The 24,667-nt window shown below is 44.1% G+C and overlaps 1 protein-coding gene across 1 annotated transcript in view; it reads left to right on the plus strand.

Moving 5' to 3' along the window:
- The window catches only part of MYH15 (myosin heavy chain 15), a 132,163-nt gene that overhangs the window by 88,358 nt on the left and 19,138 nt on the right, over positions 1 to 24,667 (plus strand). Inside the window, exons 29-36 of the mRNA XM_070582795.1 lie at positions 1,120 to 1,238; positions 3,908 to 4,104; positions 7,245 to 7,594; positions 9,792 to 9,916; positions 13,520 to 13,635; positions 19,259 to 19,451; positions 19,689 to 19,892; positions 23,434 to 23,559. Coding sequence (XP_070438896.1) covers positions 1,120 to 1,238; positions 3,908 to 4,104; positions 7,245 to 7,594; positions 9,792 to 9,916; positions 13,520 to 13,635; positions 19,259 to 19,451; positions 19,689 to 19,892; positions 23,434 to 23,559 — 1,430 coding nt within the window. The remainder of the gene's footprint in view (positions 1 to 1,119; positions 1,239 to 3,907; positions 4,105 to 7,244; positions 7,595 to 9,791; positions 9,917 to 13,519; positions 13,636 to 19,258; positions 19,452 to 19,688; positions 19,893 to 23,433; positions 23,560 to 24,667) is intronic.

A 24,667-nucleotide genomic window follows, 5' to 3' on the forward strand; every position in this document is an offset into this window, starting at 1 on the left:
AAAAATTGTTTATTTTAACATATCATTACAATTTTTATTATTTTTAAATGAATTAATACGTATCTTAAATTTCTCTTTTAGTTTCTGATACACTATCTATTAATATAAAACTCACATAAACAAAATCTCTGTGGGGTCCTCAATGATTTTTCAGCAAATAAAGTGTTCCTGAGACCAAAAAGTTTGGGAATCGCTGCTTTAGCCCAACATTCCTTGTAATGTTGAGAGTTTTAGAACTTATTTGTGGCAAGAAGGATGGAGACATAAATATTTGGGGCTTTTCATGTTGCACTAATTGCATTATAGAAGCAACTACCTTGGCTCAGGATTGGCTTAGCTTTAGTACCATTTCTAATAACCAAGGCATTTCTGACCTAGCGTTAATGAAATAAGATAAGCGGGGAGGGTCGACTACAGTGTAGTAGAATCTCCACCTCTCACGGTCACTTTCTGTACCGTTTAATGACTATTTCTAATATTCATTTAGCAATTCAGTCTACAAAATACATTCACACTCATGTAATTTTCATTAACAATCTTTTATTGTTATCCTCATTTTGCAAATGAGGCAAAGAAGTTGTAATTATCTAAAAATTATATAGCCAGAAATGGGTAGAGCCACACATAATAAACAAGGGAGCATGGCATAGAAGAAAAAAATGTGTTCCTCAGAATTAAGAGCTTAATTTGAATCTACATCCATTAATTACTAGCTATGCATGTTTGTGTCTCAATCACATTTAAGTTACCCTGTTTCCCCCCTGCAAAAGGGGTAATATAATACCTACATTATCAAGGAGCTATGAGAATTAAACTAGCTAATATACATAAAGTACCTACCGCATAGGAGAGTCCCAGTAAATGGTAGCTAATATTATCCATTATCAACTCATGCTTACTACTAAAACACAGTTCTTTATTACAGCTCTCTCTTGAGTCCTGGAAAGGCTCGTTGCTGTGGTTTATTGATACAAGACCTCTTGGACCCCTTCTAAATATTAAAAATATGTGTGTAGTGTCATTCTGGTTGCCCTCAAAGTCAACAAATTAAGTTGGGGGGGGGGGCAGTAGATAAGGAGGAAGACCATGATTGACTTACTTTGTGAAATCTTTCTGTAGGCGAGTTCCTAAGGAGGCTGGAAGAGAAGGAGGCTCTGATAAAGCAACTTTCCAGGGAAAAGAGCACCTTCACTCGGCAGATGGAAGAACTGAAAGGACAACTGGAAGAGGAGACCAAAGTAAGCCACCTCTTATTGCTCACCAGCGGCTTGACTATGTTTAAAAAAACAGTGCTTGGTGGGTCAGCCTGCAATCTTCTCATATAAAAGAAGAGGGGAACGTGCCCAAGAAGTTATGGGAAAAAGCCATGTTGGACCTTGTATGTGCTGGGAAGGGCCCTGATCACTGAAGGATCTTCCTCAGTGATTCAAATTGCTTCTCTGCTTTGTCAGATTTAGAACCAGTACAGGTTTCCATTTTGCATTATTATTTGAACACAAAGTCCTCAAGGCTCTTTATGGATCTTTGATTCTAAATTGCACCAAGAAGTAGAATTAAATAAAAGAACTGAATGAAATAAATGGGGCTGGCTTAGCTCAATATTATTTTTAAGTTGTCAATAAATTATAAATATTAGTCATTTCTTCCCAAGAGAATATATAATGTTGCTAGTTAGCTGACCCCAGTGAAAATAGTTCTTTAAGGTGAAAGCATAGCGACTAACATGAGAGATGAATTCTTTCAGCTTTGGTATTTCAAGTTAAGTCTTAGTTCATATTCAAGGCACCTTGTTACTAAGACCCAGAAGTACCTCCCTTGTACATAGTCTCAAAGTAGATGAGAGCACAAGAGTACTCAGAGTGCATCATCTTGCAGTAGATGCCAGCATAGGCGTCTACTCAGAAAGGGGAGGTCATTGAGTCTTCAGACTTCTGTTTTTAAATATTTTACTTTATTCACTCCACTCTCCTTATTTTCTATATTCTATATAAATTTTTTAATTGCTACCATGGTTTGTGCATCAAACATTACGCTAGATACTTCTCTCATGTTATCTCCATCTTCATATAAGGAATATGAAACAGGTAGAATGATATCTTTTTACACGAAGAAACCAAGGCTCTGAGAAGACAAATAACTTGTCCAAGGTCATACAGCTGGCAGTAACCGTGAAGGAATTTAAGCAGGTAGTGGAATGACTTGATTTATATTTTGGAAGATCTCTGGCTGCCTTCCCAGTGGCTTCCAACTGGCCTACAAGGGCCCCCTTCCTCTGGCTGCCGCCTTCTTCTGTGACTTTAAAAGTAAGGTCATCTTCCTCCCTCATTTACTCGCCCCATCACTTGGCCTCCTTCCTTCCTCTTAGACAAGCTGCTGTCATTCCTGCATTAAGACTTACGTAGGTGCTATTCTTGTGGCTTGAAGACCCTTCCCCAAGGTCTTCTGGGGATGATGAGAAGGAGCCAAACATTGTACACTGTGTCAGTCTGTTTTATTTTCTTACAGCTGTGGGCATTTTTATTTGTTAACTTATTTACATGTTTGTTTTGTGTATCCTCACTCCTTTCGGCTCCTTAGGGCAAAGACTTTGTCTCATTTTCTTCTGTAAACATTAATGCCTAGAACAGGTGCTCAATAAATATATATTAAATAACAGGAAGGGTCTCAGTTTGAAGCCATGTTTATCAGATTCCAAAGCCTGTGTCCTTCTCAGGGTCACCGTATATTGTTGCTCCTCGTTCACTGCCCAAAGGTGTCTGGTTGAGGCTGCCATTAACCGAGCCTGTGCTCTCGGAGCTGCAGCCACCTGAGAAGATGCTTTTCTCTAATTTGCATAAAGGACCTGTGAGGACTGAGACCCGGGTTCTTCCCACTAGACTAGGTTACTTCTTGGGAACAATGCTGCCAGTTTAACCAGACCACCATAAGTGATAAAAAATGGTCATTAAGCTCAGCTCTGCTGTCCAGTAAATACAGTAGCCACTACTACACTACAGGTTGCTATCTAAATTCAAATTTATGTTAATTAAAATAAAATGAAAATTCAGTTTTGACCACACATTGTACTGGGCGTATTTTGAGTGTTCAATAGCCACATGTGGCTAGTGGCTACCATGTTGTACAGTTCACGTATAGAATATTTTCATCACTACAGAGAGGTCTACTGGATAGGGCTGTTTCAAAGTGATAAGAGAGAACATTTTTAATTTTTTCTTTAAAGATTTTTTTTTTCCTTTCTCTCCCCAAAGCCCCCCAGTACATAGTTGTATAGTCTTCATTGTGGGTCCTTCTAGTTGTGGCATGTGGGACGCTGCCTCAGCGTGGTTTGACGAGCAGTGCCATGTCCACGCCCAGGATTCGAACCGACGAAACACTGGGCCGCCTGCAGTGGAGCGCGCGAACTTAACCACTTGGCCACAGGGCCAGCCCCAAGAGATGACATTTTTAGAGATTTACATGTAAAATAAAAGATTTTGTTCCTTCATCAACGGAATGAAAAGGCTAGACTAAATCTCGGTGGTCCTTCTTAGTCCATATAAGAACTGAATCTTATATATTGCTAAATATAAATTTTATTACTTAAATGATAGTGAGTGTTCTCTTTGCTACCTTCCCATCCTCCATTATTTCCAGATCCCCAGGCCAGTCTGTTGTTGAAGCCACACAGTCAGGCTGGCATTTCCCTAAATAGAACTTTCTTCCCTGTTTTAACAGCAGCAATTAGATACTCTATCCTTTCTCTTCATGTCTCAAATTCTCTCCCTGGTATTATCTTACTATGTTCAGGTTCAGCTTGAATTTGTGGCAGGTTGTTATTAACCTTATCTAAAAAAACAGTGTCACCTCCAAGCCTTTTGCTGTTAATGGTGGTGGTGCCTTTTGTGAACGTGTGCTATGTCTCTCAAAGTCACAGAGTGCCCTGGCCCAGGCCCTGCAGTCAGCCAAGCGTGACTGCGCCCTTCTACGAGAGCAGTATGAGGAAGAACAGGAGGCCAAGGCTGAGCTGCTTCGGGCTTTATCCAAAGGCAATGCTGAAATAGTGCAGTGGAGAATGAAGTACGAAGCTGACACCATCCAGAGAACTGAGGACTTGGAGGATGCCAAGTGAGTAGGGCACGGCTACCCTGAACCTGGCGTTGTCACACAGCAGCATATGGGAATAGTGTCTGTGCCTTCAAGGCCTCATGTATTCTTGCCAAGTGTGTGAACAAGCCCAAGACCAAAGAGGAAATAGCCACGGCTGGCAAGAAGCACATGCTCTAGAGAGGCTAAAACAAAAAGAAAAAAATTATAATACAACATGATAACGACTATAGAGAGGTCCTGAGGGGAAAAAGGACTCTCTTTCAAGGGGTACAAGGTATCTATAAAGATGTGACTCTGAGCAATAGTTTGGAAATGGGCCAGCACTTAAAATCCCATATTTCATTTGGAACACCAAAATAATTGAGCCCATGTGTGCACACGTCTGCATACATTAAAGTCATCGGCTCGCTGGTCTGCGGCTTGTAGACTACAAAGAGGTCTGCGAAGGTGGGCAGGGATGGCTGGAAACATGTTAGGATCTGTCATCATGCTTTATGGGACAAAGGTTTCTTTGCAGAGAAATCGCCCTCAGGCCACCTCTAAGGTTAGAATATAGCTTTACAGCCAATGCTACATAAAGGCTTTAGAAGTTCTCTTAGGAACTACAGAAGTTTGGGGCCCAGAGGAATCACGACCTGGTACTAGGGTTTAGTACTGACACATTTTGCTCAGAGGTCGAAGGACTGTATATCTTCCGGGAGAAAGTGTCAAACCAAACCCAGTTTATAATCATTAAAGCTTTACTCAAAAGAATGTGTTCCTGGCTTAGTACCTTGGCAAAAATCCAGGGCAGATCAATACATTTCTCTTTAGCTTCAACCAAAAATACTGTTTTTCAGTTCTTCACCTAAATCTTTGAGAAACAGTGCTGTGCACTTGCTGAACAGGTGCTGTGTTCTGTCCCAGAACGGGTACCAAGTGATCCGTCTCTGTAGCCACGGTAACTTACAAAGGGCTGTGGGATGACAGATACTAAAAATACCTGCAGTCGATGTTTTAAAATCTCTGGGCCACAGAAAAGTGGGGCTTTGAACTGAAATGGCTCCTCATATCCAAAATATGGCATCTGCTTCTAAAGTAAGATTTGTTTTTTCTTATAATGATTGAAGAATTTGGGTGAAAGTGCCGACCAATCATTCTGTTTGAAGGTTCGTTTGGGAAGAGTAGAAAAGTGGGAAAGTGTAGAGATACTTATGACCACATGGATTGTTGGAACTAATTATTCTGCCATACATGATAGCTGAAGAAAAGTAGTGAGAAAACACAGTAATATCTGAAGACCCTTTTTGCTTTAAACTTAGTTGAACATCAAATAAATAAACCGTTGTCTGTCTTATGCTTCGTCACTAAATCACCTCAGGGAGGAAGAGCTACAAAAAAATCTAGCATTCTATTTCTTTTAATTGGAAAGTCGAGGCTCTGCCTGCTTTGATTTCCAGGCTTGGGTTCACATGATGAGTTAGTTTAGCAGAATCAAGCTGAGACCCAGTTTACTGCTCTGAGTTCTAAGTTCCTCTGGGACAGGGGTTTGGTTTCTTAACTCCCACATCTCCCTGCCTATTCTAGGCCAGTAAGTAGGTGCTTCTGGTTGGCAAGTGGAGGAGCAAGCTGGTAGTTGGTATTACATGTAGAACAACATTATCAGGGCAACGGGAGTGGCCCGCTTGTCCAGTTGGCCCTGGATTTTCCTGATGTTAGCACGGATAGTCCTGTGTCCTGCTGTAGCTCCTTGGTTCCCAGCAAATCAGCGTGGTTGGTCACCCAAAGTAAAATTCCCATTTTCTGCTCCCGATTGAGCATTTCTAAAGTAGTTAAAATACCTGTAATTATTTTGCAAGACTCTTGTTCTAGGTGGAGTAAAGCATCAAGTCTCTCTTTTTTTTTTGGCTTTTATTGAGATATAAGTGAGATATAATATTGTGTAAATTTAAGGTATATGATGTGATGATTTGATACATGTATATATTACAGAATGGTTGCCACAATAAGGTTAGTTAGCACATCCTTTCCCCCACATAATTCCCTTTTGTCATTGTTGTTATAGCGAGAACATCAAAGCTCTGCTCTCATAGTGACTTCCAAGTATACCATACGGTATTGTTAACTAGAGTCACCCTCTGCCACATCAGGATCTCCTCTTAACAGTTAAGAAAAAGGAAGCAAAGAAGTGAGGTGACCATGGTTAGAAAGCCATGGGCAAGGAGTAGTTGTTAGAGCCCAGATCCCTCCTAGATGCTGAGCATGGATTTGTTTTTCCAGGATTCCACCAGAAAGGGGCTTCATGGCCACCTTGCTCTGTTTGGCTAGTCATATGGCACGTGTTAATTCCTGAGGACCTTTTTTTTCTGTTTAGTAACAGCAGGTCAGAAAAAGCTTTGGTACATATAGTACCTTTCATCTAAGAAGTGTAGTATATGAGAAAGAATGGGACTGCCAGTGTCCCTGCAGGGGATATTAGCAAGAGAACACATTTCATCCATTAGAAAGCCTAGCAGCTGCGCCAACGCTGGTTAATAAGCCACTCCATCTCAGAGGATGGCTGAAGGACCTCCTGGGAACAGTGGGAGCTGTTAAGTGAACATACAATGGGACCGACTTGAGAATATAAATTTGGGAAGAGGACCTAAGGTGGAGAAGAAATCTAGAGAAAAGAGAGAATTTGGGCATGTTTAGGAGCCACACGATAAGAGAGAGAGAGAAAATGAGCAGGAGAAAGCAGCAGAGCCCAAGAACTCTTTAGAGACTAGATGCACCTAAGAATTTTTCAGTTGTTTACCGCTGGAGAGTGTCCAGTACAAGCTTCCTCTTTTTCCCGTTTCTTAGGAAGTCATTAATAAAGTAAATATTGCTTATTAAAGGTTTAGGGTAAGCAAATACTTCCAGGGACTTGGAGATCCTGAGTTCCAAGTCCATGTTGGCAAGGTGTGGGGAAAATAATGGCCATGTGGACCCAGGAGCCAGAGGAGGTGGTCAGCAGACATCTGGGATGAATAGGCACCGGGAGGTCGTCTTCAGACATGACCTGCTTTTGCTTCGCACTATTGAGCCAGCCCCTGGGCCACCCTTTCTTGTACCAGACCACTGTCTTTAATCAAGGACAGACTGGATGAGCTCTTGAGGATCGTGTTTTCACTTGCTATTTGGGTCTCCCTTCTCAGGAAGAAGCTGGCAATGAGGTTGCAGGAGGCTGCTGAAGCCGTGGGGGTGGCCAATGCCAGAAATGCCTCCCTGGAGAGGGCCAGGCACCGACTGCAGCTGGAGCTCGCGGACGCCCTGTCGGACCTCAGGCAGGCGCGCTCCGCGGCCGCCGCGCTGGACCAGAAGCAGCGGCTGTCTGACAAGAGCCTGGAAGACCAGAAGCAGAAGCACGAGGAGTCCCAGGCGATGCTGGACACCGCTCAGAAGGAGGCCCGGGCCCTCAGCACGGAGCTCCTCAAGCTCCGGCACGCCTACGAGGAGAGCACCATGAGCCAGGAGACCCTCCGGAGGGAGAACGAGAACCTCCGAGGTACTCTGCACCCAGCCTGGAGCCCGAGCGGGAGCAGGGAGCTCCGGGGGGTGGAGGCCGGCTTCCAGAGCAAGGCTGCCCTCCACCGGCCGACGTCTCAGCACTGTCACGGTCCCTGCAGGTTTTCGCTTTGCCGTTTGTAATAGTCCTTTTTGAATTTTTTTCCTTCAGATATATTTTTATTAAATTAATTCTAAAAATAAGACTATTTCCTACCTTCTTTTCCTACCAGTTTCACTGTGTAAAGGAAGCCACTACTAAGAATTTCTTGATAGCCATAGCCTTCCCAAGATTTCCCATGCATATATTCACGTGTGTGTTTTTTACTCAAATTACACACATTTCTACACCGTTTATTTTTTCATTTACTAATATATTTTCAATTTGATAAATATTTCTAGAGCTCATACTATGTGCCAGACACCATTCTATATATAACTATTCATCGTTTAATTCTCTTGTGCATTAGTTTCTGTATCTGTAAAATGCAGATTATATGGAGTCACACAAGGTTAAGAACTTGTCCAAATTCACACTTGACAAGCAGCAGCTCTGAGCTCTGAGCCCAGCCAGCTTGACTCTGGCGTTAACCCACTTAACCACAGGCCGTGCCACCTTCCATGTGCCTTGTGATCTCTGCACTCCCATGCACGGGGACCTGCCACATGAGCGTTAGTGGCTACATAGTGTTTTATAATGAGGATGACTAACACTTATTTATCTAGACCCTATTCATTTTTTGAAACGATTTTTCACAATTATAAATAATCCTATATTATACATCCCTGTACATATATTTGTGGACATGTGAAAATATTTCAGCAGAATAGATTCCTAGAAATGAAATTGCTGAGTTAAAGGAATGAATTTTTAAATTTTGAGGTACTGCCAAGCAGCCCTTCAAAGAGGCTGCCAACTTACACCAGCAGCAACAGGGACGTGCCTTGAAACCCCGAGATGCCCCGGGAGCAAGTTCATTGCTATTGGAGGCGTGAGGGAAACTTGCTTTCTCTGTTGACCTACATGGTCCATGATCAGGTCCCTGGACATGTGAGAAGTGCTGGAACCATGGTCAGGAAACTTCAGCTGCGTCCTGGAGGGCTTGTTAAGATACGGTTGTCTGGGCCCCACTCCAGAGTTGCAGACTCAGTAGGTGCAGGAGGGTGTCTGAGAATTTGCATTTCTAACAAGTTCCCAGGTGAGGCCAGTGCTGCTGGTCTGGGGACCACACTTGTCTGCTGTGGCGCTTGGACAGAGGTCTTTTTCAAATTCTCTCCAAGTGATTCTAAGGTGTGGTCAGAGTAGAGAACCACTGCCCCAAGTTTTCTCTTGGGAGTCCCTCTTCTGGAGAGAGCTTATCAGAGACGAATTTATTATTCATATGAGAACTGCCTTCCAACAGGTTTGTTTTCGTAACTTTTTAAAATTCTTGTCACGTCCCATCACAGCCTGGGATCTCAGAACCAGAGGAGCGGCAAGCTCGTGAGCTCCGTCAGTCGTCTCTGGACTGTGGGTGGTTCCCAGGGCTACTTGGCTCTCCTCCCCACCTCTTAGTACAAAGTCTTCCTCCCTGAAGGGTGAGAACTGACACGAATGATATCAGGCCGTGGTGGTTTTGTCACTCCTGGATGCCTTACTCTGTCAAAGGCTTGTGTTCATGAGAGGCTAGCCACAAACCCTCAAGTGCCTGAGCTCCTTCAGAGTCTTTGGTGTGTCCGGGCTCAGGCATTGGCTTCTGATGGTGACCCAGCTTGTGCTTTAAGTTCCCATCCTGACGTTGAGCAGCAGCTGGTACAAGGGTGGCAACTGGTGTTGATAGCTAAGCACCTGCACTGGAAGCGTAGGGATTCCAGACCTGTGTCCTAGGGCATCACCAGGTGGATCTGGTGTGGCTCTGGCAAGCAGGACCGCCATGTAAAGTTGTGCAGGTTGTTCCATGCACAACACTCTAAGAAGCACCATCCTCACCAGCTGCTGTAGGCAACTTTTGGCAGATGGCAAAAGAATATATTGAAGAAGGGATGCCTTTTTCTAATTTGAACAAAGGTCTCATGTGTGCCCGTGGTGGCCTTGCCATCAAGTTACCAAGGATGGCATGACCATGGTCCCAATGGGCCTCTGGGGACCGTCTGTTGTGCCTGATATCATGGGTCTGAGACTGGTTCACTCACCAACTTTGCTTTTCTTCCCTCTCCAGAAGAGATTTCGAATCTGACAAATCAGGTGAGAGAAGGAAACAAGAACTTAAGTGAAATGGAAAAGGTCAGGAAACGGATTGAACAAGAGAAGACTGAAGTCCAGGTGGCACTGGAAGAAGCAGAGGTATTCCCTGCAGGGGTCAGATGATGAGGATTTTTAGGCTGCTTAATTTTAAAATGGTTTATGATGAGGATTTTAGGCTGGTTACTTTTAAAACTACGGATGAGAAGCAGGCTCCGAGGACTGGAATTTTGCTTGCCCTTTTGAGACATTTGCGTTTGTGAAGGAAGGGGGGATGACCTTGTAGGGACCCGAAATTGGCCACCCCAGGATATGTCTCTTTGGCATCAGGATTGTTTGGGGCTGATTGCTTTCGATAAACTGGGACAGGGAAGGAGGCTCTGGGGAATGGAACTTGCCCTTGTTGGGACACAGTTACATTTGTAAGGTAAATCTCTACCTGTAGAACGTGCCTCCCTCTCTGTACCAGGAAGAAGAGGAGAGATGACCTTGTCCCTAGAAGCTCTTAATGGGGAAGGCAAGAACTTAAGTTGGTTGCTGTCTGGCAATCTCATGTAACTGGTTTAGGGTGGTGGCATCTAACCTTTCTAACCTTTACTTAATCCGATTTGATTCTTGTCTAAAAGTCATGGGATCACCCAATGACCAGACCCCACCGGCACTGATAACATTTTAACTTTTTTTCATATTCTTTCCTTTGTCTTGTAAAGAGATGAATCATATACCTATGCCTTAAATTTAGCTCTAACCCTCAACTGGGGGCAGCAGAAGCTCTGACTGCCCATGGGTCCTGTCCCCATGCTATTCCACACTATTCTCTAAATAAAAGAGCACTACTGCCAGATCTTGAGAGTCTAAGAAATCTTTCTTTCGACTCCTCGGCTCACCGACCCGCATCAGCAGAGACAAAGCAGATCTGCATTCTACTAACAACACCACGACCGATGCCAACACCACAATGACACTTATTCAAGTGTTCTGCATGCCAGGCACTCTGCCAAGTGCCTGATATGCATCATCTTACGTAATCACCCCAGCAAACTATTGTCCTCATTTTACAAATGAGGAAATCAAGTCTCAGAGAACAGGACAAGCAATAGTGGATGCAAATCTCCTGATTGAAATGAACACAGGACCCATGTCTGTCTCATTCACCAACTTATCCCCACTGCCTAGATCCTCGCTACACAAAATGTGGCCCAGGGACCAGCTGCATGGGTATCACCCAGGAGCTTGTTAGAAATTCAGACTCCCAGGCCTCTCTCCAGCTCTGTTGAATCAGAACCCGCATTTGAACAAGGTCTCTTGGCAGTTCATATTCACACTAACGTTTGAGAAGCGCTGGCCTAGAACATTGCCTGGTGTGTAGTAGAGGTTCAGTAAATATTTGTTGAATGTTGAATGAATAAATATCCTAACTCCTCCTCTCTTTAAATAGAATCAGTCACAACACTTCTTTTTTTTAAAAACTCTAGTTTTGAAAATGAGATTCAAAGTGATGCTCTCAAACATTTGTTTCTGAAAGCTCATCTTTGTGCAGGTTGACAGGAGTGTTTTTGGTGCTATAGATTAAAAGTTCAGGAAAAATCTCTGATTTTATCCCAGGTGTGTGCTAGTGATTGAAAGGACCACTGAGAAGACATTTGCCAAAGAAGGGGAACTCAGAAGGCCGTTATCTTGTCACAATCATTGAGTAGTTAACAAGCCCTGCAGAGCTTGCTCACAGGGAATTTTATATTCTTGCCCCACCCTTTGAATGAGCACCGGGTCACATTAAAATGCAGCCCCACCCACTCACCCTCCAGTAGAGAGGATGATTTTTAAAAGGCACAGCAGTCAATTTTAAGCCGGGGCCTTTGGAAGGTGTGATAATGGAAAACCAGACCCCAAAGGACTGCTCTGTGCCAAGCAATGTCTGTTAAATTTATCTCACCACTGCATTTCTGAGACCTGCCAGACAGAAGACGCGTCCGTCTTACCCTGTACGTAGAGCTGTCAAGTGGACGGCTCTTGACACAGCTCTTGCTTTTTTATGCATAATTGTTTTCTGAGGTCTTCTACCTTTTCCACAGAATCCTTTTGATTGGCAGTGTGGTGTCCCCTAGTCAGTCTGGTCCTTGTAAAGTGAACTTTGTTTCATTTGCTTGTTCCCTTTGGTTCTCTGGCCTTCCTGGCTGGGGACTTTCTGAAGCCACCACTTTAACCCAAAGAAGTAACTTTTATGGTAGAAATTTCAAGCACCCTGACAAGCCAGTGAGAGAGATGATTGGGCAGGGGTCAATCCGAGTCCTGTGCAACGCGTAGACATCTTTCTCTATTAAATGGACTAGCACTCACAGGAAAGGTGAGAATTTTAAGACCCCAGCGCTCGTACCATGTAGTACCACTAGATGGCGCTATATTCTATTCACATTTTCTTAAGTTTTGTCTTCAGCCTCATCCATAAATACTTCATCAACTTGGACATGTATTTGTAAAATTAGGTTATTATTTCCCTGGGTGAGCCTTTATGAGAAACTTTATCAAATTATTTTTGAAGCCACAAAACTCAAATTATTCCAGGTGACCTTCTCCAAAGATGCACTTTCTTGGCGTGCTCTAGAGGGTTAGAGGTGATGGTTTTGCCTGAAGGAAGGACACTATTTATTCCTTCGGAGGAAATGTTATCCAAGCATTTGTTTTTATTTCTTTTCTTTTATATTGAAGGTGGTGTTGAGAGAACAGCAAGTTCTTAAGCCGTATTAAAATCCCCCAAATCGTTCTTATTTTTATTTTGAAACTGCTACTCAGTTTGACTGTTTACTGTTGGTGGTGTGTGCTAAGCACCCCTCAGAAAGAGGCTAAAAGATTCCTCCTGGCTTCAGGACTGTCTGCTGATTGTTAACTGACCAACAGATAGTCGTCATTCTTTGTGCCCTTTATAAACATCTTCATCAGTCTCCTCCAAGTGGTTTTTTGTTTGTTTCTCCTTCTATGTAAATTTTATCTTTGGCACAGGCTTTAAAGATTTAATTAAACATGCACTTTCAAACTTGAGTCACCTTTATAACATCCCTGGCAGTAATTGCCTTGCCTGTATTTAAATACTCAAAGGGGCCAGAGACCTCCCACCTGTCAAACCGATCCATTTGTGGTAGTAATAATGATGGTACAATGGCTCACACCGAGGGCTGTGTGTCACGTACATGCTAGATTCCTTTATTGTTCTTCGTCTGACAATATTTGGACACTATCCTGTTTTTCCTCTCTGAATGCTTTCAACTTTTTCTCAGTCCCCCTGGGACGTCCAAAATCAAATAAAAGATTCCAGGTAGGGGTTATCACCTTCCTTGTTCTAGCTTTGATATTTTATTGATTCATCCTGAAACGGAATACATTAGAAAAAGTCAAGAGTAATAAATTAAAACGTTTAAATATAGTCACAGACATGAGTGAAATTTTCTGTTTTATGAAATGCTTTAGAATTCTAGTTCTCGAACTACAGCTGAAAGCCCGAAGAACGTCAAGGCTGTAAGTGACATGACAAACAGAAATAATCACTTGTCTCTCATCCTGTTCCAATCTTCAGGGACCTGATTTGAACTTATATCTCTCCCAGCTACTGTAAAGAGAGCTACCTTAGTGACGTACATTTTGAGGGAAAAAAGTCAAAAACTTTTGTCCAAAAATGGACTTAAGTTAGTGCCTTTTCTTTGTGTATTTCAGGGAGCTCTGGAACGTAATGAAAGCAAGGTTCTTCGCTTCCAGCTTGAACTCTTGGAAACTAAAGCGGAACTTGAAAGAAAGCTTTCAGAGAAAGATGAAGAAATAGAAAACTTTAGGTATTTAAGATTATTTTGATGAGCAACAGTCACATCTTTTAGAATCTTTAACTGAACAGAACTCACTGTATTTGGCTGCTTTTATGACCCCTGTTGGAACATCACCAGAGAAACTTAGCCCGTCCAACTCTCCACTAGCATCTTTCTAGTAAGCTCTCACTGTTAATATAAAAAATACCTCTAGGCAATTACTGTCACTTTTTATAATTTTCTTATATTGAAGCAGCTTCTATGCTCCTACGAGACTCAGGATAACACACCAAAAAACATATGTACAAGGACTGTATATACTGTCCAGGTCTCCCTATAATAAGTCTCTTTCTTGAGAAACTGACCAATCATGCTGAACAGTGAGGAAAAGAACTAAAATCTTTGATGCTGTACATTAACATTAACGTGAGATCAGAGTGAAGTTTTCCCATACCCCCTGCCTGCACCTGTAGCCATTTCTTTGGAGATGGGCAGAAGCCAGGAGCTAAGCTGCTTATTGAATCTCTGTTGAAGCAGCTGAGTCTTAATAGTCAGGAAACTGAATGAGACGGGACTCGTGGGCTGCAGGATCTTTTCTTAGCTTCATCATAACAAGCGGATGACTTTAGACATTCCACTCAGCTTCTCAGTGAAGCGAGGGCATGAAAGCAGCCCCCTGCATGTCACAGAAGGTGGTAAGGAAGACCAGTCAGCTGATGTTGGCAAAACACTTCACACTCTATAGATCAACGGCACAATTATAAACACGTGGAATTAGCTATGATGATATTACCTATCTGATCTGTTCCCTTAAGTCAATGCCATATGTCAGCAACAAAAATCATTTGGCTCTGAGGTTCAACTGGCAACCTGCTTTCCACATGTTTGTTGGACAATTAATGATAATTTAACAAACCCTGTTAACGTGTTCAATTGAACTGGCCCCTTTCCCATAGCCCATTTTCAGACAAAACTCTCGTGGGGTCGTTATTTTAATGAGGATGTCAAGCCAAATATGGGCTTGTATGTGCTGTGAGTTATCTTTGCTCTCACTCACCGGCCCTACCCTCTATAGCACTGATGGTGGGATGAATTCAGGTCCACTTTAGAGGCTCTGAGCCAGTGTCTGAAAGAATGTTTTTGATGAAGGGCGAAAACATTGGGCCTTGATATTTGCCCTACTTCCTTCCATGAGGAACAAAAATGAATGTCTCCTTGTGCAGTTAAAAAAAAAAAAAAAACCTCATTTCAGGTAACGTCAAACCTGTGCCTATTAATAAACCTAGCTAAGGAAAGAATACATCCTCAGAGAGTCTGCATCTCGTCAGGTACATCTGAATGTCGCAGAGCAGTTCACCAATTATAGCAATCTTAGTGCAAAGGAAGCCGGGGATGCAAACAGCCAGGGCCCGGAAAAGAAAGAACTGAAGACAAGGCACGAGCTGTGAAGGGGCTGAAAAGAGAAGGGGCGGGCTAAAGGGAGGAGGCGAGTTATTCATGCGTTTTAGTTAATGATTCATGATAACTATAATAGGTACATCTGGAAAGGAAAGATGAGCGTATCTTACAAAATATCACAAATACCATTGCAGACCCTTCTGTGAGAGTGCTCTGTGCCAGTGCAGATTGTATCAGAAATGCCTTGGTTTAATCGGACTTAAAGGCTTAAGAGAGGGAGGGATCTTAAGGAAACTGAATAGAATGCCACGGGGAAATACTAGGAAAGCATAAGATCACGAGCAATTAAGGATAAGCCAGGTAAGGTATAGAACGGAAGGGAAATGTTGCCTGAGGGCAAGACGAGGTCCCATGTCCTACTCCATGTGAACCTTGAGAAACTGCAGAAACTGAAGGAGACCTGTGAGACTGGGCCCAGGAAGCCGAAGGGACCAGGAAAGCAGGAGAAAGGCAAAACCATGATAGTGCTGCAAACTGGGTAACATTCAACTCATTCTCTGCTGCCAAGCTTACTCTTCCATTCCGTGAGGGCCAATCCTGAGGGAGCTGGCCTGGAGGCCTGTTGTTGGTGAAAAGTATGAGCAGCTGGTATGCATGGCATGTGGTTCACTTCTTCAGCAGATATTTGAGCACTTCATGTTGGCCAGACTCTGTGCCTGCTATTCTGGCCAGGGTTTCCTCAACTTTTGTGGATGACTAGGCTATTTTTTTTGATTTTACAAATATTATAATTATCACGGCTATAGGTAGAGAGGTGGCGATGCAGTCTCTGATGGAAAGTGGGGAGGAGTTTTGGTGGCTAGCTTTGACACTCTCTAGCCTAGACATAGGAAAGGAGGGCTGACATTGGCAGCCAGCTTAAAGGCCAACAGGTGGCCATAATTGCCATGTAAGTCAAACCCTACCACAAGGCTCAAGACTAGATTGAAAACAAGTTGGTTAGGTGTATCTTAAATCTTTAGGGACCACCAACTATATCCCTCTTCCAACTCAAGGTATTCAAGGAAATACTGAAATGTGTGAGGTCTTCTCATGGCCCAGAGCCAGACTGCACCTGGCACGTATTCTGCTCTCTCCAGACATGCCTGGAGAGGTACCGTGGAAGCAGGTTTTGGGAATGAGGCATTGAAATTCCTTACACTAACAAAAAGCATTTGTTTGCTTAGGTTTTATCGCCTATAGTGGGTTAGGAAAACTTTTTCTCTATAAGGTCAGATAGTAAATATTGTTGGCCTTGCAAGCCATAGGGTCTCTGTCACAACTACTCAGCTTTGCAGTTGTACCTTGAAAGCAGCCATAGATAACTGGAAATCAAATGGGCATGGCCAGAGTTGGCCCATAACCTGTGATTTGCTCACCCCTGGCCTGTAGCCTCAGGTATCTAGTGATGTTTCATCATCTTTTTCTTCTCTGTGATCCACTTCTCTGAATTCAGTTATCTCAAACTTTACCATGTGGTCTTAATTTATGTGCACTGTCCAACCTAATTTCTTTTATTGTACCAGTCTCTGTCAGAAGAATATGTTTAAATCTCTTCTCATTTCTAAGTAAAATATTTTAGCATGTCTTTGAGAAGTAGGATCTCAAACTCAGACATGGTATTTAGTTAACAAAATACCTTGTCAATCATTTTAAAGCTAAATCATATGTATTGGAATTAAGGTAAATCTTATGTTTCTCTGATATAGATGAGCAATATGGCAAGAGAAAAAAAAATGACTTATTGAATTGATTGTCATTTTGAAATCATTAGCTTTTTCAAGTTTTATTCTGATTTTGGGGTTTTTGGTTTTCTGGGGATTTTTTGCATTTGGCTTCTTTCCTCAAATCATATTTCACGTTTCAGAGAAGAAGAAAAAAGGAACTCCTTGGTAAATTTCCCTGACCCTGAGTGCTTCATTTTTCTTAAAAGATGTATTTGGGAGAGTTTTCATTTTCAGGATTTTTTGACTCTGCATGAAATGTGTTGACTGTTTAGGAGCCATTCTCTAGACCTGACTCACAGCCAAGCCTCTTAAACTACAGCACTTGCTACTTCTCTGCGGGCGCTCGTTTCATAAACAACAGTGGAGACAGTACGGTTTGAAACATTCCGTTTGTCTGCTTAACTGGAATGTATCTCTGTTCAGAGGATTCTGCTCTAGAGTCCCTGTGTAAGGAGAGTCAGCGGTGGCAGAAATGAGAGTTTCCCCAACATAGACAGAGGAGTGTCTTACAGCTTTCAGGGCTATTGAGTGTGTGTGTCCCTGTCTTAGTCATCTAGGGCCACCATAACAAATTACCAGACTCGGGGGCTTAAACAATGGAAATTTATTTCTCGCAGTTCTGGAGGCTAGAAGTCTAAGATCAAGGTGTCCACAGCTTTGGTTTCTCCTGAGGCCTCTCTCCTCGGCTTGCTGATGGCCACCTTCTCACTGTGTCCTCACGGGGTCTTCCCTCTGTGCGCCTCCCTGGTGTTTCTTCTTGTATCCGAATTTCCGCTTTTTTTAAGGACACCCATCAGGTTGGATTAGGGCCCACTCTAACAGTCTCAGTTTAACTGAATCACCTCTTTAAAGGCCCTGTCTCCAAATACAGTCACATACTACCTACTGGGGGTTAGGGTTTCAACATATGACTTTGGGGACACACACACACACACACAATTCAGCCCATAACAGTTTCTATTAACTTCACGTACTGGCATCCCCATAGGTTTCTGATCTGGTTGCTGAACAAAAGCCCAGGACCAAGGACAGGCACGTGAGGCTGACAGCTTGTGGGGCCAGGGACCTGGTGTTGGCAGAGGAGAGGTGCTAACTCTTGGCTCTGGAACCAGAAAGAATTATTTCCCATACATTTCCATAACTACTTCTGGGACTTCCCCCCACTCATGGGGAGATGAAAAGTGGTCATGAAAAGTGGAGCCTCCACCTGTCACCCAGTCAGAAACTCCCCTGCAGGCTGATGCTTCCTGATTGGCCTTGGAGCTCAGGACATATGGCTCAATGATGGTTTAACGTGGAACCTGGTTCTGACCCAAGATGAATACATGTTAGCTGTTTGTGCTGATGGCTCTGTGAGGAAGGGCACGCGGAAGGCTTTTCCCTTTTCGGTCGGATCTGTCCAGCCCTAGGCCTGTTTTATAGGGTGAGCCTAACAGGGTATGTGTTAGTTATAACAGTTAACCTGTCCTGACTCACAACCACCAAATCTTCATGGCTTAAAACTATCAAGGTTTATTTTTCTTTATGTCAGAATCTGACATGGGGCATGATGGAGAGTGGGCCGCCGTTCTTCAAAGTCAATCAAGGACCCGGATTCCTTCCACCTTGTGATGCCGCAATCTTCCATATGTGGCTACCAAGTTTGCCATAGATGGGGAGAGGGAGCACAGGATCACACAAGCAAAAGTGTTGTACGGGTGAGGCTTGGAAACTGCGGGTGATGCCCGTAGTCCACTGGCTGAATTCGTGTGACTTCATGGCCCCAACGCACTGCACGAGGGCTGAGAAATGATTACGTGGGCTCCCACATATTTTCATCGCCTTTCTGATCGCACGTCTCCTGTCTAAGCTTCTGTCACTTTGCAAATATGGTTTCAGCATAGGGTTTTGATTGTTCTGAAGGCATCCTGAAATAATTCAACGTCACACAGCAGCTGGTTTTCTTAGCCAATCCATGGTTGCATTCTCAAACTCCTGGGGAAAGATAACCATGCTGTTCTAGGAGAGTTAAGTGTCTACAGGCTGTTAGAGCAGTATTGCTGGCGCTTGGGATTTGTTCAAACCTGGGTGACTCTTTCTTGCCTTGTTCAGACATTTTCCACTATTGAAAATACTTTAAGTATTATGCCTGTCTGCAAAAGCAACCTTCCTTGATCCTTAGCCATCCTAGGAAATGCAGGTGTTTGCCCTAGACTGTCCTTTAGCGGGGGTCTCAGATAAGGCTAAGGCTGCTCCACAGGAATCTCTAACTCTGGTGATTTCCTTGGTTCTTTTGGAAAGTTGGCCTGGGAATCTTAGTCTGTGTTGGTGGACATATGATCACTCACCTAACCCCTCAACCTCTGTTTTTAAAATGAAAATGCTTTCGACTCATTTTGTTAATTACCCAGAATTTTTCTTGAATTTTTTAATTTGAATCTTACACAGCAGGTAACCTTTCTTAATTTGAGTGCATGATTTTTCCCCCATGAATGTTATTCTAAAACTAGGAAGAACCAGCAGTGTGCTATTGACTCGCTGCAGTCTAGTCTGGATTCGGAAACTAGGAGCAGAGTGGAGGCTGCCCGGCTGAAGAGGAGCATGGAAGGGAACCTCAGCGAGATGGAACTCCAGCTTAGCTGTGCCAACCAGCAGGCGTCAGAGGCAACAAGGTCCCTGGGTCAGCTTCAGATTCAAATCAAGGTATTTTCAAATTGTAAAATGGGGGAGGGGGGAAGGAAAGCCTCTGCTTACGGAAGCAAACCAAGTGCCAGATTGTGCTGAGCAATGAAAATGAGGACAACAAACCTAATCCTTCAAGAGAGTGAGAACATGCCTACACTTAAATTGGTGGGGTTTTTTCCGGCACATGCTTGCACAGGTGCATATCCCCTTGAACTCAGAGGAATCTGTGCCCCGGGCCCATGTTTCCTCTCCCAGGACCTGCGGGTGCAGCTGGATGACAGCACACACCTGAATAGTGAGCTGAAGGAGCAGGTGGCTGTGGCTGAGCGGCGCAACTCTCTTCTCCAGTCTGAACTAGAGGAACTGAGGTCCTTGCAAGAGCAGACAGAACGTGGGCGCAAGCTGGCGGAGGAAGAGCTCCTGGAGGCCACAGAAAGAATAAATCTACTCCATACCCAGGTGGGGCCCATAAACTCTCCCCACGAGCTGCATCAGCTGGTTGAAGGCAGAGGTTTCCACCTGTGGTCCAGCCTTGGCCCACACGCAGTTGTGCGTCAAGCTGTGGGTGCAGCATGTGAGGCATAGGGAGAGCCTTAGGCAGCAGAGCAGTGGTCACACTCTGCTTCATTGCCAATGTATTGGTTCCCTAGAGCTGCTGTAACAAAATACCACAAACTGAGTGGCTTAAGTCACCAGAAATATATTCTCTCACAGTTCTGAAGGCTAGAAGTCTGAAATCAAGGTGTTGGCAGGGCCACGCTCCCTGTGAATCTCATGAGGAATCCTTCCTTGCCTTTGCCCAGCTTCCAGTGGTTTGTTGGCAATCTTGGGTGTTCCTTAGCTTACAGATGCATCACGCTAGTCCTCTGCCTTCATGTGGCATTCTCCCTGTGTTTGTTAACATCACCTTCCCTCGGTGAATATCTGTCTCTGTCTAAATTTCCCCTCCTTATAAGGACATCAGCCATATTGGATAAGGGCCCACCCTGATGACCTCATTTTAACTTGATTACCTCTGTAAAGACCTTATTTCCAAATAACATCACATTCAGAGGTCCTGGAGTTGGGACTTCAACATATCTTTTTTGGAGGGGACGCTCCTTGACTCATAACACTAAGCTTTCTGCCAGAAGCGTAGACTGTTAGAGCATTCATGGCCACGATGCTGGGGAGAGAGAGATGAATAGTCTCTGGTGTTCCAGAATCACTTGCCCGCTTCTCCTGTTGCCTCTAAGCCACGCGTTCCCTCAGCATCCTAGGATTAAAAACAAATGCTCCTGCCTCAGAGCCAGGAGACTTCTAACAATTCTGAGTGGCTGCTGACAGATACGATGAGCTGTCAGGACTCTGGCTTCTCATGGAAGCTTATGTGACATGAATTCTTGGAATCTTTGCCATTCTCATACAATCAGTAGAAACCGTATTGGCTAGGCCAAGCGTGTATAGTAAATGGGTCATTCAACAGACATTTATAGGGTGTCCACCATAACCTGGGGCAAGTATATATTATAGATACGAGATGTCTCCATTGTCCTGAAGAAATGAAGACCTACATAAGAAAACCGTAGTGTACTGCCGTGAGTAAGAGGATGCTGCTAGGACATGGGGGAGGGGTGGTGGTAGGGGAGATCAGCAGCAATGATGCTAAGAGGCAGGTAGAGCCAGGTCACCAGGGTCCTTGAGTCTGAGATGGATGGAGTTTGAATTCTATCTGAAGCATTTTTGAGTGGCTGAGAGTGAAAAAAATCAGATTTGCATTTTAGGAAGTTTACTCTGGTGATTGCTGTGAAGGATGAATTAAAACAAGTAGGGGCAGAATTGCCGTACTATGGGCCACTTAGAAATGCCCGTGAGGTCATTTGGTTGCCACAGTGACTGGGAAGTGCCACTGACATTTAGTGGGCAGGGTCCAGAATTACTACTACTCCTGCGAGGTGCAGCATAGCCCCGCATTACAAAGAATTGCTCCTTCCGGAATGCCACTTGTACTCCCACTGAGAAATACTGGATAAAAGGAGGTATAAGCCAGAGATGTACCAGCTGGAAGGTATTACAATCAGTTTGTGCCTGCAGTTTGACTTCTGTGTCCATGTGCATGACACAATCCTATTTAGATACCAGGTGGTATAGAATGAGCAGGCTGCAGGTTATGCATAATTCCCAGCAGGCTAACTCACTTCAACGTTTCCTTTCTCTCTCAAGAAAGCTTATCTAAATACAATGAGTAGGATTCTTATAAAGTAGAATATTACATTTTTAAAAAGTAAATCATCCACTATCTGTAGTACTCATTTGCCATGCATATTGTAAGTGATAATGTACCACTGGGTCCCATGATGAAAAACCACTAGCCTGCTGAGAGATGAGGACGTCAACCAGAGAGAGAGAGGAGGAGATAGGTTTGAAAAAAAAAAAAAATTAGTCAGTAGAGACCTGGTCTCTAGGGCAGAGTTCCTGAAACTTTAGGTGTGAAAGAGAGACTAACGCAAAACTACAAATTCTCAGATCTCAACCCTGACCTACTGACTCAGAATCTCTGCATTGGGACCCAGGTATCAAGCAAGTTCTCAGGTGATGCTGCTGGTCCAGAGACCGCTCTTGGACCAGCATGTGTAGGTGATATATTGCTCGTAAGGACCTCTCCCCCACCTTGACCATGCAGGGGCAACTTGCAGTTATAGAAACCTATCAATCTTTTGATAATATAATGAAACTTTTGAGGAAACTTCTTAGCTCCTTCTGCATCTTCAGACCTCTAGCCTCAATCAAACATGAGGCCAAACTTATCCTGACTGATTACGTGCGTCCTTTCTCAAATCTGAGCTGTGACAATCTAGATTCCCTTCCACGCAATACCCCCTCACCGCTTTCTTCCCCAAAAGAACCAATTAGAGTCACTCAGCTTGGAAAGGTTGTAACCATTATCTCCCTAGCACATAATGTAAATGATTCTGTGTACACACAAATCAGCATTTATACCTGTATCTTTCTCTACAAAGAAAAACTTTCTAAGGAGTTGTGTCCAGTGAGCATCCAGAAAACACTCCAGGAAAATAAATTTATCCCCCAAGGCCACAGCCATGGCAGTGGGAAGCCTGGGGGTGCACAGAGCCTCGCTGGCTGTGAGAACAGAGAGTGGGAGCCTTGATGAAGACGCCTCAGGTCATCGAGGAAGCAGAGTAGAACCTGTGAAACTTGAACATCTTTTTATTTCCATGGCTTAAATCTGCCACTGAGAAAGGCACTAACTAGAGGAAAGTGAAAGGACAATAAGGAGGAATAAAGAATAGAAGCCCGTGCCTTTTATACACACTCTTTATGCTGAGGTTTCACATCCTCAAACATGGACCAAATAGCAGCAAAAGGAGCTTCAGCCTCTTGTCACAACCCAAGAAGAAAAGAATTAGGGCAGCATCAGCCACAGAACACAGGACCCTCCGGTGTCACGGGGGCTTCTAAGGGCTGCAGGGTGAGGCTCCTCTGAGCTGCTCTTCCCGCCTCCCCCCTGCAGACACCAATAGGTGGGGAGGGAGATGAAGGGCAGGATTTTTTTTCCTGGAACAGCATGCTGGAAACTGATTTTCATTCTCCAAGCCCCTGCTCCCCAAATGTCTGCAGCTGACCCTGACTTCTGCCCAGGGACACTGGCTTCGACCCCTTCAAAGAGCAAAAGGCAGAAATACATACTCCTCGCCAAGTCGAAAACCAAACACGTTTGGGGCTCCTATGTTACCTGGGATCCATTTCCCCTTTCTGATTCAGGCTGCCCTCTCTTTGATCCTGAATGGCTGAAATCTCTTCCATTCGGGTATGCCTTTGATGGCAAGGGGCTTTTCTAACGCTGCCTCCTGTGGTGGAAGTATTGCTTGAGTGAGTATGGCTGACTGGAATAAAACTCGCTCCTGGCCAGCGCCCTCGCCCATTGTGTGTCCCGAACAGACGGGCTTGCATTTGCATCGCTAGTCTCAAGGTGCCTAACAGGAATGCTGCTTTTCCTTAGAACACAAGTCTCCTCAGCCAGAAGAAGAAACTGGAGGTTGATGTTGCCAGGTTGCAGAAAGAAACCGAAGAGGCGGTGCAGGGGTGTCAAAATGCTGAAGAGAAGGCTAAGAAGGCAGTCACGGAGGTGGGTCCATTGACTCTCTGCTCACTCCTGTCTTCTAGAGTTGACTGGAGCAGCAGCCGAGGGGCGGGGGCAGATCTGCAGCCAAAAAGGATTCATTGATTCTCCAGACAGGCTGGAGGGCTTAGCTGACCCCTCTGCCTCTGTTTCCATTTTGAAAAATTAGGCCAATTAGCTCCTCCCCTCCAACCTACGGAGACAATAAAAAGGAGCAGTGGAATTGCTATAAGCAAAACCTTATGAAAGTAAGAGTTTTTTTTTTAAGTTAAGCTGCTTTCCACTTGTGAATCAATATTTCTAGTGTCTAGAAACAATTCTTCCTGTGTTTCTTTACAAACAGCTATTTTCCTAGGGTCTGTAATGGGTTTATGATGATGATCTGGAAAGAATGCTTATTTCACTTATTTTTTACAACCCATGCTACTGCTGGAGTAGCAGAATCAGGTTGGTAAAGATGGGCGTCAGGGCTGGTGGGCCTTCTTTATTTGCAAGTGTAAAATTGTTGATGGCGGTGCTTTTCTTAAAGGACACTAAGCTCAGGGTTGGCTGCCAGACTTGACTGCACCTTTGCGGGAACTGGAGAAAGGTGCCCTCTGGGTACCCTGTGTGGGCAGACGCATGCTTCTCTCAAGGGGCAGAGTGAGCAGAAGGCAGCACTTAGCAAAAGCAATTTGCAGAAGGCAGGTGGAGGGGAAGTGTCTATGCGGGGACCCCAGGCTTGCGGAGCGGAGCATGGACCTGATGTCAGCCTCCACTCACCCCTTCCCTATTGAGTGATGTTGTGTGGTCTATCAAATGCAGAACCACACAGCAGCCCTAACTCTGCTGTGTGAGTGGAAGCTGATCCTCTTGCTAAAAAAGGGTATGGGAATTGGGGAGACAAGATATTTAATTAGATTTTACATTAGTTGTTTTAAAATTCAAAGGAGGGGAAGAGCTTGTATCTATATTTGCCGGAGTTATTTAGTGCTCAGGGAGCTAAATAAAACCTTTGCACCAAATCCTAACTATCAGGTTACTGTAGAATCCAGCCCCCTCTCAGAATAGAGAAGCACACCTCTCATTCGGCCATTTTGTATCGAGGCAGACACTTCTGCTCTCTGATGGAGAA

The sequence above is a fragment of the Equus przewalskii genome, chromosome 18 (genome assembly GCF_037783145.1).
Source record: "Equus przewalskii isolate Varuska chromosome 18, EquPr2, whole genome shotgun sequence".
Classification (NCBI taxonomy): Eukaryota; Metazoa; Chordata; class Mammalia; order Perissodactyla; family Equidae; genus Equus; species Equus przewalskii.